Here is a 12,500-nt window from a genome sequence, read left to right on the forward strand (position 1 = left end):
CGTGTGATGGTTATAAACATCGAATAAACACGCACACAGTACAGTCCTTCAACAAGAATTGCGACGCTCAAAGGCAGGTTCTTTTAGAATCATGAACAATTATTTGTTTTTCTCTCACACACCGAAGACGCAGTCACTTCAGTCAACTCCTCTGAACAACCGCGTTATAACTTTGGTGACCTTTGACTTCCCGATTAGTATGAGAGCCTAAATGGGATTTCAAATCACTTATGTCTGTTACAGCCATCTTGCAAGAGGTAACACCCCCTGCAGTATTTCTAGAAAGAATAATATTGTGAACACCACTACGACTCTTCAAAATTTCAGCTCCCGCAGAAGCATTTCCAGAGCTGATCTTGGTGCCACTAAATCTATTGATACCATGAGGTAATTTTCCAAGACTCCGAGCAAAGAAATGATCCGTCAATATCAAGCAACACCAAAAACTAAAATCTGAAAACACGCACTAGTGACAGTTTACGATACTAACCCGCATTTCTGGGCTAATTTAGGCAAGACTTTTTCTTGGGAGACACACGAGTTTCAAGGTCTAAAAAATCTCTTCCACGTCACCCAAGTGCTTAGCTGGGCAGTGAAATGTAACGCTGGGTTTGATAAGTGTCCCACAGATATACAAGATACCACGCGACGTAAGGCCCGGACAAAAGCTCTCTGACAAATATAACATGCTTGACTCCAACAGGGATTTACCGCTCGGTAGAACTTCCAATAAGATGATCGGTCACTTAAGGGGAATGCTGAAACTGGCAAGTAAATCCGTTCTACAGAGTCTAAGGAAAACACCTAAATCATGATTTTAGTGCCTATTATTCTTAGCCTCTGATCTACACTATCATCTATAAAATAAGTAGCCAATCCTCAAGTTATGAATATACATTGTATGCGGATTGAGTGAGGAATTACTTTGTATGAAAATTAAGTAGTCGAGACATTATGTTTTCTAGCGTTCTGCCAGCTTTTCACGTCGCTCAGTCAGTAAAATGCTGTCGTGTTTCACGGGGCGGTTTCCACAAACTCAGAACTGGCTAAAATCAGGCTAACTTTGTCAGGCCGCCTGACAAAGGTTGCCCTATTTGGAATTGTAAAATACCCCCTCCGAACAACAATTGCTTGCGTTTTTATTATTAAACATTGAGCGAGTGCACTCCACGATTTTTTCAACCTACGTTACTATGAGCCGAATCAGGCTTAACTGCAGAATACCCCGCCACTTGGACTAAATTCCAAATGAACTAAATTTCAAAATGGCGCAGCGATGTTATATGTGCTGGATACGCGGTACGCGGTACGCCGTGACATTCCTCGTTCTTAAAGTGTCAAAGCCTGAGTAATTCCACAGACAAGAGACTGTGGAACTGTGGACTCGGAAGAGCGCGCGTCACCAGTATTAACAACGAGAAAACCTGACAACAGAGATCTTGTGCTGAATATAGCACTCGTTTACTGATAAAGCCTAAGCGCTCGTTTCAGTATTAGGCCTAAGCACTCTTTTAAAATTTTAGCTTTCGTTTTACAGTTCGGGTAACTAGAATTTTTAACGAGATCGTGTGAAGAATATAGCCCTCGTTTCCTGATTAACCCTAAGCGTTCGTTTCAGAAATTAGGCCTAAGAACTCTTTACAAATTTAAGATTTCATTTCACGGTTCGCTTAAACTACGCTTTTTAACACAATTGTGTGATGAATATAGCACTCGTTCCAGCGATTAGGCCTAAGCACTCTTAAAATCTTAGCTTTCATTTTACGGTTCGGTTAACTAGACTTTTTACCGAGACCTTGAGAAGAATATAGCACTCGTTTACTGTTTAATTTAAGCCTAAGCACTTGTTTCAGTAATTAAGCCTAAGCACTCGTTTAAAATTTTAGCTTTCATTTTACGGTTCGGTTAGGGTTTGGGTTAGGGTACACTAGAATTTAAATTTTCCACGTACCGCGTACCGCGTAGCCAACTACTTAAGATACTTCGCCATCTTGACTTTACTTCTTTCCGCGTACCGCGTAGCCAGCTTGTTAAGATAATTCGCCATCTTGACTTTAATTCTTTCCGCGTACCGCGTACCGCGTAAGCCAGCTACTTAAGACACTTCGCCATCTTGACTTTAATTCTATTCCGCTTACCGCGGAACCAGCTACTTAAGATACTTCGCCATCTTGACTTTAATTCTTTCCGCGTACCGCGTAGCCAGCTACTTAAGATACTCGACTCGATGTGGCGGGGTATTCTGCAGTTACTTCCGGAATCACCTCGGTTCACATTCAGGTATGTTAATTTAACTTCAAATCATCTGAATAGGAACAATGTATTCAACTTCGAGTTGGTCTCTGTGGCCATACTGCCGATTTGAAGTGTCCACTATGTGACTGATGATCCAATAGAGTCTAATGTATGTTCACGTTGAGTTGACTTTTGTTATATTCGGAATGTTTTGTTTCGATCATAGAGATCATCACTCTCTCTTTAAATCTCGTAAACGTTTTGACCAACCGCACCAAGGCTCGCAGTACGAATAAGGAAGTTCACATCATTTGGTTTAGTAATTTGAGCTCCGTCCGCGTCAGTACAAGTAATAGCTAAATTAGAAGATCTTAATCGAGCCACAAAAGCCTTTAAAATTCTCATGTCGTGGCATTTTTGCCGCCAAGTGACGGGTAGCATCACTTTTTAGCGTTCGAGGTCAGAAGAGAGTCAAACGTTCCTTACGTCTTTTTGGGAAGCAAGTTAGAAGTTAGTAAAATCATTACGAAATACTTGTTTGCATACTGGTCAATCAGTAGGCTGTGAAAACGATGATAAGGTGAGAGAGATAAAGAGAGAGAGCTCTCTAGTCTCTTTGACTGAGTTTCGGGAAACCAAACTGCAATGACAGCAAGCGAAGATACACGGAACCTGCCGAAGGCTTTCTCGGTGCAGCTCCGCATTTTGCGCTTACCAGAAACTAATACCATCCTTTTAAATCGTAAGTAGATTTACAGAAAAGAATTTGATCTCCCAAAGAAATCTTTTTCTCCTCCTACATGAGCATGAGCACGATTTTTCTTTAACATGGCTGTCGTGACGCTCAAAAAGTGGACTTGCAAATTATCCGCCACTGGACATTGATCTTGGAATTTCCAATCTTTAATCTTTAATCATGATGCTCCTAAAACAGTAATGACTATACTAGGAGGACTAATTACGGGAAAATGAGATAACCAATTTAAAGTTATTTATATAAAACATAGGGTAAAATAACATAATGGCTGGTAGAATAACGATGGCTATTTCGTTAACATTTCATGAAAATCATAACTTTCCTGCGAGGTCGACAGCAAACTCGTTGAGATGACAAACAACCTTCAAGTAACTAACTCATCGGCGCAACGGTGATCAAAACTCAAAATAAAGCAAATTTTTTTCAACATTATGTAATGGGAATAAACCGCGTGGGGTCGGTAGCAGCAGTCAGTGATATCGCGACTTTTATACTCAAGTTTATGGTTCAGTTAAACCGAAGTGGCTTAAAATTATAATGATCATAATTTGCATTTGAAGTACTTAAAAACTTCCTTGCATTCAAAACAAGAAGGATCAAGAAGCTAAATTACTACAGAGCATTTTCTTGCCGTGTTGTATTACGTTGCCGGCTATACTTAAAACGGCTTTTCACTCTTTGGATGCAGTCCTAAAGTGTGACCATTTAGAGGCTGAAAAGGGTTAATCCGATGATAACATTTTTTACCGTTTAATAGGACTTGGAGAAGCAAGGAGGTAGCTCAAACACTTTCGTCACGGTGGATTGACCAACACAAACGACGTAATCTACTTTACACTTATTCGTGTCATTCCAAGTGAAGCGAAGGACCATGGAATTTCGATTTTTTTTCAGATGGATGTTTTCAGCAGCACGAAAACTTCGAAAAACAAGATTTATTTTCTCGTTTCTGATGCTTATGATCCTGTGGCTGTTCTACTACTACTTATTAAACAGAGCAGAGTATTCCTCTTTGCTTGATCGCGTCTCGGTTGTTCTTGATCACCGTGAAAGAGGGATTAAATTGGCTCTTAGTAGACTAGTAGCTTCAAAGTTACAACACGATTCATTTCGTGAGAGAATGTCTGAGATTGATGCCTACAATCAAAACAGAGAATTGAACTCCATAAGCTACGAAGGAATGGAAAATTTTCCACCTGATCACAACAATGAAGTACTCATGCGCGTGTATCCAGGTCTCTTTCAATCAGAAGATTCCATCGCCGATTTGCTATTAAAGAATGCAACAATTGAGGAACTGAGAAAGCGTTTCTGCTGGGATCTTTTTCTTACTCCTTCAAATAAGCATTCTTACGGGGCCTGCGAGCCACATGTGCCATCTATCGATGCTTGTAGACTCGCTCATGCGCTGTACCGAACCGATCCATCGTTATCGGAATGCAGTCCGAACGAGGAAACCATCTGCTCTTTTAAAACTAAAATGTTTTCGAAGACATCAGAGTTCACAGTTAAATGCGACGAACAAGTTTGCGAAAGACTTATAAACCAAGGTAAGATATACAAAGGAACACTGACTTATGCCGTTTATACTGTAGATCCTGAGGATGGCTTATTGAAATTCTCAAGGAACTTTACAGAACTTTCTGAACTCGAATCACAGTTGCCGCGAATCGCACTTCTTACAGCGGAAAATAAGTTTAATTTTATGTTCGTCAAATGCTTTGATTTTCGTCAACCTCAGCCGCTTGTATCACAACTTATCTCTGTTCCACCGGCCATGTCGATGAGTCAACACACATCTAAACTACGGGCTAAAACTACCATAAACGTAAATATAGTGCTATTAGACTCCATCTCTCGATCGCATTTTTATCGGTCTCTGCCGAAAACAGTCGGAACACTCCGGAGGCTGGCGGAGAGTTCGAACCACGAGCCCTCAGAGGCTAAAGTGTTTGATTTTGAGTTGTTTCAAGCCGTTCATGGGCATACGACTCATAATGAGCATGCTCTGTTTACCGGCCACCTTTTGCCTGATTTTGATCCAGAGCAGGAAAGTCCAACAGTGAAGGCGGGAATTCTGTTTGGTCACTTCAAAAGGGCTGGTTACCAGACCATGTGGCAAGAGGACCTTTGCTGGATGGCGAACTGGGGACTAATGACAGACTTCGACGCCGAAGATTGGAAAGATTTACGGTTTAGACTCCGTGAAAACTATGTGGACAGTACAGGTAAAATTCACTAACTCTCAATAATAACATTGAACTAGAATGTTTTAAATATGGTCTCTCTTAAGGGTCAAAAAAAAGCCTGGCCTACGCCCAGATTGGTCTCTTATAAGGGTTTATTTCAAATTTTCCGACCGACGAGCATCCCCGCCCCTTCATACGGAATCTCTCCCCCCCCCCTCCCCTCGGGGTTTGGGATGCCAAATCTCTTTAATTATTATTTTTTGCAAATTAAAGGTGTCATCAACAGTCTGTGTATAGTCACACTGCGCCGATCAAAGCTAACAAAAAGGCCACCCTACAGATTCTTGTCGTTTTCTCTGGTAATAAATACAGTACAGACTGGTACATATTTAACAATTAGACCCGTGGCCCTTGAGGGCGAAGGGTCTAATTGTTTTAGTATCACCCAACTAGTCAGACAGAAAATGCAATAATTAAGTTAGCAAATGCAAGTTGAAGAAATATTTATTTGGGAATAAAACGAAAGAAAGCGTCACGCTTTTCGCTACTCGAGGACTATTACTAATAGTCCTCTAGTAGCGTAGCCAATTAAAATGCAGGATTTGCATTAGTCCACTATTTGAGTGATACTAATAAGGGGTAGTTGAAAAAAAGAGAAGTGTTTTTATGTGTAAGATCAGTTACATACCATCAGTGGTACCTAGCACTTACCCGTTTGTTTGATTCAAAAGGCCTTTGGAGGAGGCAAACTTAAAATAACTTAAAGTAATAGTTTTCCGGCTTTTCTCATAAGCTGGACGCCGGTTTGGTAACTTGGAAGAGCCATTGTCCCATCAGCTGTTGGTCACAAGGCCGATGGCCAGGCTTTCTAAGGCACCCACACAACCACATCTTCATAACTCTAAGGACTTTTACAAATATTGTTGATTATCTTTGAAAAATGCGTGGTTACCCCCAATTTTCTTTTTGGATTTCAACGACACTTGTTAAGATCTGCTTTTCCCGCGTATTCATAAACCGGCAAAAAATGCCTTTGAACTAGCAGGCACCGTCCTTAATGTAAAAGTTTGATGCCCTGTTAATAAATATACTTTTTTCCGTCTAAGGGTTAACCCATTCAAGCTGTGAAATATTAAAGTCGTATGATATAGATTCTCCCTTCAATGGACCTGACGGAGATCAAATATGCTTCAACGGAAAACTACAGCATAGCTACTTCTTTCAGTATACAGCAGACACGTTGAAGACCATAAGCAAAGACAGAAAGGCTCGTCCATTATTTTCTTTCACTGCTCTTAATGTTGGCCATGATGACATTGGGCGAAGGACCCAGTCCCTGGATAACGATCTTGCGCATTACGTGGCTTCCATGGCAACCGAACAAAATACGCTGACTATTCTCCTTGCAGACCATGGTAACACTTATACCGAGTATACCACATCAATTCTGGAGGGTCGCCTTGAAATGTTTCATCCAAGCCTGTTTATCATTGTACCACAAAAGGTCGCAGCTCTTCTTGGAAAGGAGGCTATGACCGCGCTGGAAGTGAACCAGCGGAGATTGTTGACGATGATCGACTTGCACCATTCTCTATTGCCATTGGCTGGGTCCATATCGAGATTCGTCAAACCCGTAGGAATATTCACTCCGATATCGCTAAATCGAACGTGCAACGATGTCGAATTGAAAACTCCTAACTTTTGTGTATGTGAAGGCTGGGATAGCCCCACCACAAACGATTCTTCAAAAATCGCAATCGTGGAGTTTGCAGTTGGCGAGCTTAACAACATGATACAAACACAGTTTTTACACGGTGCAAACCAGAGAAAAAAGGTACATCCAGTTTTACGCTCTTGTCAAAGACTCCGTGCATCGTGGTTCGCAAACGTGCGCGAACGGATTTCGAAATCAGACGGTGCTCTTATTACAAGTTTAGACGTCTATTTTACGGCTGGAAACATTGTAAAACACCAAGAAGACGTATTCCATGTAGAGATAAAGTCTAAAGATATGAAGATACAGAATTCACTGGAAATGGAGCTCGTTGATTTTGATAGATTAACATTGTATGGAAAGTACAGAAAATGCGCTGACGTTGGGGTACAACTTCGACTTTGCATATGTTCGGAGAGCAAAGACATTATTGCTCCAACCAGAAGATTGGAAAAGATTCCTTGGAAAGAATACACGACGTTTCTCTCGCAAAATCCAAAAGCCAGTAATATTGGTGAAAGCAAATGCTTGTTTCTAATAAAGCGGATTCACAGTGAAGGACAGAGTATCGCTATAGAAGTTGCTAATAGTTGTAAAGACGATGATTTTTTTTTAGAGATATCGGCAACCTATGAGAACTTGAGACTTTCCAGAAAACTTCCTTTCACAATTAGTATACCGGCAGGAAGCATTAAATTCGCATTTTCTGCTCGGGTTGAAACGGATTACTTGAGCACAAACTTAGAAGTCACTGTCATTATTAGGAGCCCGTCAGTTCATTGACAGGCACTGACAGGGTGGTCTTACAGATAAGATTAAAACCAAATTCGTCTATACTGCCCAACCTCATACAGCTGGAAAAACCAAGAAGCCAATTAATAGTTGATTGATAAAAAGGGAAAAGGAGGCCGTATTACCGTTTTCCGTATCCCCAGTCTTCATCGATCCGAAAGAGAATGATTCTTACCAACAATATTTTTCGAAAACGAGGTAACGAGGTCGTGACGTCATTGTCAAAATTAAATATGACACTTCTCGTGTTGGTCACATCAAAATTAAATTCATTATTTCCCCCATCTCCATCCATAATGCTATACCTTCTTTTCTTTTCTTTTTTTTTGGTGAGGGGGGGGGGGGGGTTGGGGTCTTTTCCTATTATTTACTCTTGGGACTTTATTATGCTTCAGTGAACTTGATAACCGTTGTTTTCATGCAAATAGGTTTGATCATTTATTGTTCAGATCATTTATTGTTCAGATGAGTCAGATTCTTTGGCTTTCTCTTTCTCCTTTTCTTTTTTCTTTTTCTTCTTCTTTCTTTCCTTTTTTTCCTGTGATGGCGAAACGAAGACATAAATTGATTAGGTCATCTTTCCAATTCTGTGTTTAAAATTGAAGGACGGAAGCAATTGCACGCTTGCTACTCGTACACCCAATGATTGGCTTTAAATTCTCGCTCCATTTTTTTCCACCAATAAAAAGAAAAGTAAAACCAACCCCCAAACCAATCGCGAGTTGCACGCGCATATTTTCCCGCCTTTTTGAACTACATGTTTATGCTTTAAATTCTGATCGGTTTAACCACCATTTTCGCTTTATGTGATTGGTCAGAATTACGGCTAAACGCAATGTGGCAACAACTAATGCTACCATTGAGCAGAAACACGACGTTAATACCTGAAAGACGCAAGATAAAACAGTCCACTGCTTGGTGTTACAGCTGAACATTCTCTCCTACGCAGTCTTTAAGAACAATGTGAGGTGAGCAGAAAGTCGCAACCACACAGTTACAATTTTAAGTGGTTTGATCCTTGTTTTCTTAATCTCTCTAAAAAATGGCAACTAAAACGATGCTTCCCCTTAAGCCCTAAATCCACACTGAAATTCTCCTTAATGATCTCTGTACAGTTCATTATAAAAGTAATATGGAGAATATGTTGCAGGATCAAAGTGTTTTCTCCTCATTGATGAGTTTTTTAACTCTTGGAACCTTTCCTGTTCATTTTGAACAAATAATGTGAGGAGAAAATTGACGTTTATCTCCCTTCGAACTTTAATTAAGGGTTAAAACAAAAACGTCACACTAACCTCGTCCGAGCTTTCTTTCTCTTTCTCCTTTTCTTTGGATCTCTTTTTGTCTTTTTTGGATTTCTTTTTCTCCTGTTTGCTTTGCGTTTCGTCATCACTTGGAACGATTTCTCGCTTTCTCTGTTACAAAAGCCGAAAATATACCAGTCAATTGTTGTTTGCTCTCTGACACAATCACATCACATAAACGTTTCCATTAATTAAAAACTGAACCAATTTATGTCAAAACTGCATCCTGAATTAAAGGTACCACGTCATCAGAAGGGCATACGAAAAAGCGCGGGACACTGCAGTTCAACAAATTAAATTCTTTCAAGTCAAAATCTTAATTATCGCCCCAAAAACATTCTGTAACTATTTAAGACTGTGTGTAAGCAAAAAAAGCCCGCAAACTTTCTGAAGAGGAACGCGGTTGAAGCAGATGAAATAGGCTACTCGAACTATTTGAGAAAAATGGGGCCAACGTTTTTTAAATCTTTCGATCAACTAGCGCATGCGCGTTAGATGACAAAGCTCTTTACGAAACAGTTAAACACCATTTAATCGAAAGCAACTGAGCAGTACTTTGCTGTGAGTCTTACTTGAAAAAACAAACACTAACGCGAATCTGTCTAAAAGACTAAAGCATCAAGCATCCGACTTCCAAATGATGAACAGTTTAACTAAAAACCGTTAGCTCATAAGTCTTATCCTTTGGCTTATTACTCCAACCCGTTAAGAGACTTTTCAACTCGTGACCTATGATGCAGTTTGCTGTTTTATCAGCAGGGTTTATCCGTAAAAGAAACAAAAACAATCTGTAACGGCAGGTTCCACTTATACTTCGCCTTTTAGAGTTGATGCAACATTTGTCACCTTCTTTCCTTCTTCTGCTTCTTGTGGGGTCACAGGAACACCAGGGGTCACAGGACTACCAGGTGTTACGTGATCATCCTTCATTTCCTCCACTTCGGGCTCCACTGAGGAGACTGGAGTTTTCTTTTCACTAGAGGAGAGAGCAAAGGGGAAACATATTTCTTGCACAATAAGAAAGAACAAAGTGTTGCAGTTATTTCTGAACGTTAAAAAAAAAAAGGAAAATAAATAAAAATAATAATAATAATAATATTATTATTATTATTAATAATAATATTAACCCATTGACGCCTGGGAGTGAGACGTGACAGGTTTTACTCGTCAACTGGGGGACATCCAAGGGAGTTTGAGGTATCAATGGGTTAAGCAGCATTTGCTATTTCCTTCCTGTACAACATACAGTACAGTACCGGAGATCTGGATGTTCTTCAATCCATTTCTTTGGTGTGCTGTCATTGGGTTTTCCATATTTGTCCAGTTTTCCCGCAGCTATTAACTGCTTTTTTTGAAGAGCCTAAAAGTAAATCACCTTAGAGATCAGTGTAATGTCCAGGGGTTTCGTTAAGTTTTAGAGTAGAAGGGACCTAGTGATAGAGTAAGCGGGCACCCCTATATTATATAGTCTGGCTTTTGATCTTGAGACCTCCTTTGAGCAAAGGTGGGTATTATACTCAGCGTAGGTCCTACAGGTGCTGGTACCCGGGTCCCAGCTTCTAATAAAACTCCTGAATGTCACAAGTTTGGCATGGCCTACTAATACCTTCAATACCGTTTCCCCAGTTTGAAAAGGCAAGTTCTTATTATTGCTTAAGGACAGCGCCTACTAATACAAAGGTATTTTTGCGCGGTTCACTGAATGTGCGGGAAAAGCAGATGTTAGCAGGTGTTACTGAAATCCAAAAAGAAAATTGGGGGTAACCCCACAATCTTTGTGAAAAGGTTTAAAATACCAAGCATGGTATGGCATTCTTTTCCAAATTGAAGCCTTATTATCTCTGTCAAATGCGTGGTTACCCCCAATTTTATTTATGGATTTCTCCGCATAGTTTTGAACTGCGCAAAAATATCCATGTATTAATGAGCACCACCCTTAAGTTATATCTTGAGGGAGTAACAAATATCCTGGTTCGGGCATGTTGTCTGCATGTCGCCATCCCGATTGCCACACAGACCGCTGTCTTGGGAGCCACCAGGACAGCGGCGGCCCAGCCAACAAAGGACCTGTCCGGAATAGTTTTGAGGAGATTGTGACACTGGCAAAGGACAGAGAGTGTTGGAGAAAGTCTGTGCCGGTGCTATGTGGGTTCAGCCCACGACAGCGTTAGAGAGAGAGAGAGAGAGAGACTAGAGTGCTACTTTCCTTGGACAAGATGCTACTGTGTTGCAGAATTAACACAATAGTATGTTGCTAGCTTCCACTAGCCACGGAAACTGAGGTGAATAGTTGTTTTGGTATATACATGTACTAAAACAGTCAGATAGTATAGCACAAAAAGATGATTAATTTCTAACTAATTTATTCCTGCAAAGATTACATTTTTGGGAGCAAATTCTGTGCAAATTGTTCGGAGATGAATAGCAAAGGAGCCCCGGAGTTTGAGTTGCTGAGTTGCCAATCGCATGCATGTTCAATGCTATCCACTGTTTTAGTATTAACGAGTATTATTTACGCACCACGTTGCATAGACACAGCGTGAAGCAACATTTCTCATACAAGAAAACAACCTAGTAGTTGAACAATGCACTGTTCACCCTTGGCAGACAATCTGCCACTATAACCCCACAGATAAAGTGCATTACTAATATTACTTCTAGTAATTGTTTCCAATGACTGTAGTTTAAAGTAAAGGTTCCTCCTACCTTAGGTCCTAAGCCCCACTTGCGAGGATAAGTGTCTCTTTCCATGATAACTCTTTTAATCTTAGCGACAAGGCCATGATCACAAGCAGCCATTACTGCAGTTGTCATAAGAGCAATGCCTAACAAAGAAACATAATATTGTGACACGTATTCTCGTAAAACATAAACACAAAGAATGGTAACATCTAGTTTTCAAAGAACCTAAAAAGGACCAAAACATAAATTTTTTGAACAATACTGGTCTATCTTTTAAAGACCAAAGCCAGCTCTGAAGCTGGTATCAATGGAAATCAGCAGAATACCCCACAAATTTGCCATACCCCCATCACCTGTGCTCCCCGCATAGCTGGTATTATTATTATTATTAATAGTATTGTTATCTGACTGACTCGTGACTATACTGTAGCAAGTTACATGTTTAAGACATGTAACCAATGATTATCTAAAGGCTGGCTTTCCCAAGCGATGAAATTGGAGTCGGAGTCATAAGAACGTATGACCTAGTGAAAACTGCCTTCCAATTCCGCTTACAATCCAGTGAAAATTAGATTGTCCAAGTCAGAAGCAGAAGCGGAAGAACGAGCCAAATGCAACGCTGAGAAGTGGGCCCGGCCAAGGTGGAAATTGTGGTGCCAAAACAGAAGAAATAAAAACATGGTGGAAGTAGAGCAAAATTTTCTTCTTTGGCTTCTTCTCCTTATTTTGACTTACGACTTAAGACTTACTGGTTTAGTCGTATATATGCGACTGATTTGAGCAAGGTTTTTTTTCTGGACCCGCGATGCTGCAAAAGTGGCGGAGCT

At 40.4% G+C, this 12,500-nt stretch overlaps 2 protein-coding genes across 3 annotated transcripts in view; one reads left to right on the forward strand and one right to left on the reverse strand.

Annotated features, from left to right (window-relative positions):
• Positions 1-662: 662 nt before the first annotated feature.
• Positions 663-7,811, forward strand: LOC138028539 (uncharacterized). 2 transcript variants are annotated; one of them, XM_068876126.1, is made up of 4 exons: positions 663-767; positions 3,750-4,542; positions 5,038-5,220; positions 6,288-7,811. In XM_068876126.1, exons 2-4 carry the CDS (start codon positions 3,864-3,866, stop codon positions 7,676-7,678), a joined length of 2,253 nt encoding a protein of 750 aa, XP_068732227.1. In that variant the 5' UTR covers positions 663-767; positions 3,750-3,863; the 3' UTR covers positions 7,679-7,811. The 2 variants fall into 2 exon arrangements, with proteins under 2 accessions (XP_068732227.1, XP_068732226.1); XM_068876125.1 differs by having other exon boundaries at positions 3,750-5,220.
• A 289-nt stretch (positions 7,812-8,100) lies between these two features.
• Positions 8,101-12,500, reverse strand: part of LOC138028540 (uncharacterized) — a 16,197-nt gene continuing 11,797 nt past the window's right edge. Inside the window, exons 14-18 of the mRNA XM_068876127.1 lie at positions 11,698-11,816; positions 10,248-10,351; positions 9,838-9,967; positions 8,983-9,102; positions 8,101-8,225 (exon numbers count right to left, since the gene is read on the reverse strand). Of these exons, the coding sequence (XP_068732228.1) occupies positions 8,142-8,225; positions 8,983-9,102; positions 9,838-9,967; positions 10,248-10,351; positions 11,698-11,816 (557 nt within the window). The 3' untranslated portion in view covers positions 8,101-8,141. The remainder of the gene's footprint in view (positions 8,226-8,982; positions 9,103-9,837; positions 9,968-10,247; positions 10,352-11,697; positions 11,817-12,500) is intronic.

This window comes from Montipora capricornis, chromosome 13 (assembly GCF_036669925.1).
Source record: "Montipora capricornis isolate CH-2021 chromosome 13, ASM3666992v2, whole genome shotgun sequence".
Taxonomy (NCBI): Eukaryota; Metazoa; Cnidaria; class Anthozoa; order Scleractinia; family Acroporidae; genus Montipora; species Montipora capricornis.

Bases quoted from the DNA above. Each gene is read 5' to 3' on its own strand.
- LOC138028539 (XM_068876125.1), top strand. From the start codon at position 3,864: ATGGAATTTCGATTTTTTTTCAGATGGATGTTTTCAGCAGCACGAAAA. The intron at 5,221-6,287 runs GTAAAATTCACT...TTTCCGTCTAAG, and splicing joins AAACTATGTGGACAGTACAG to GGTTAACCCATTCAAGCTGT.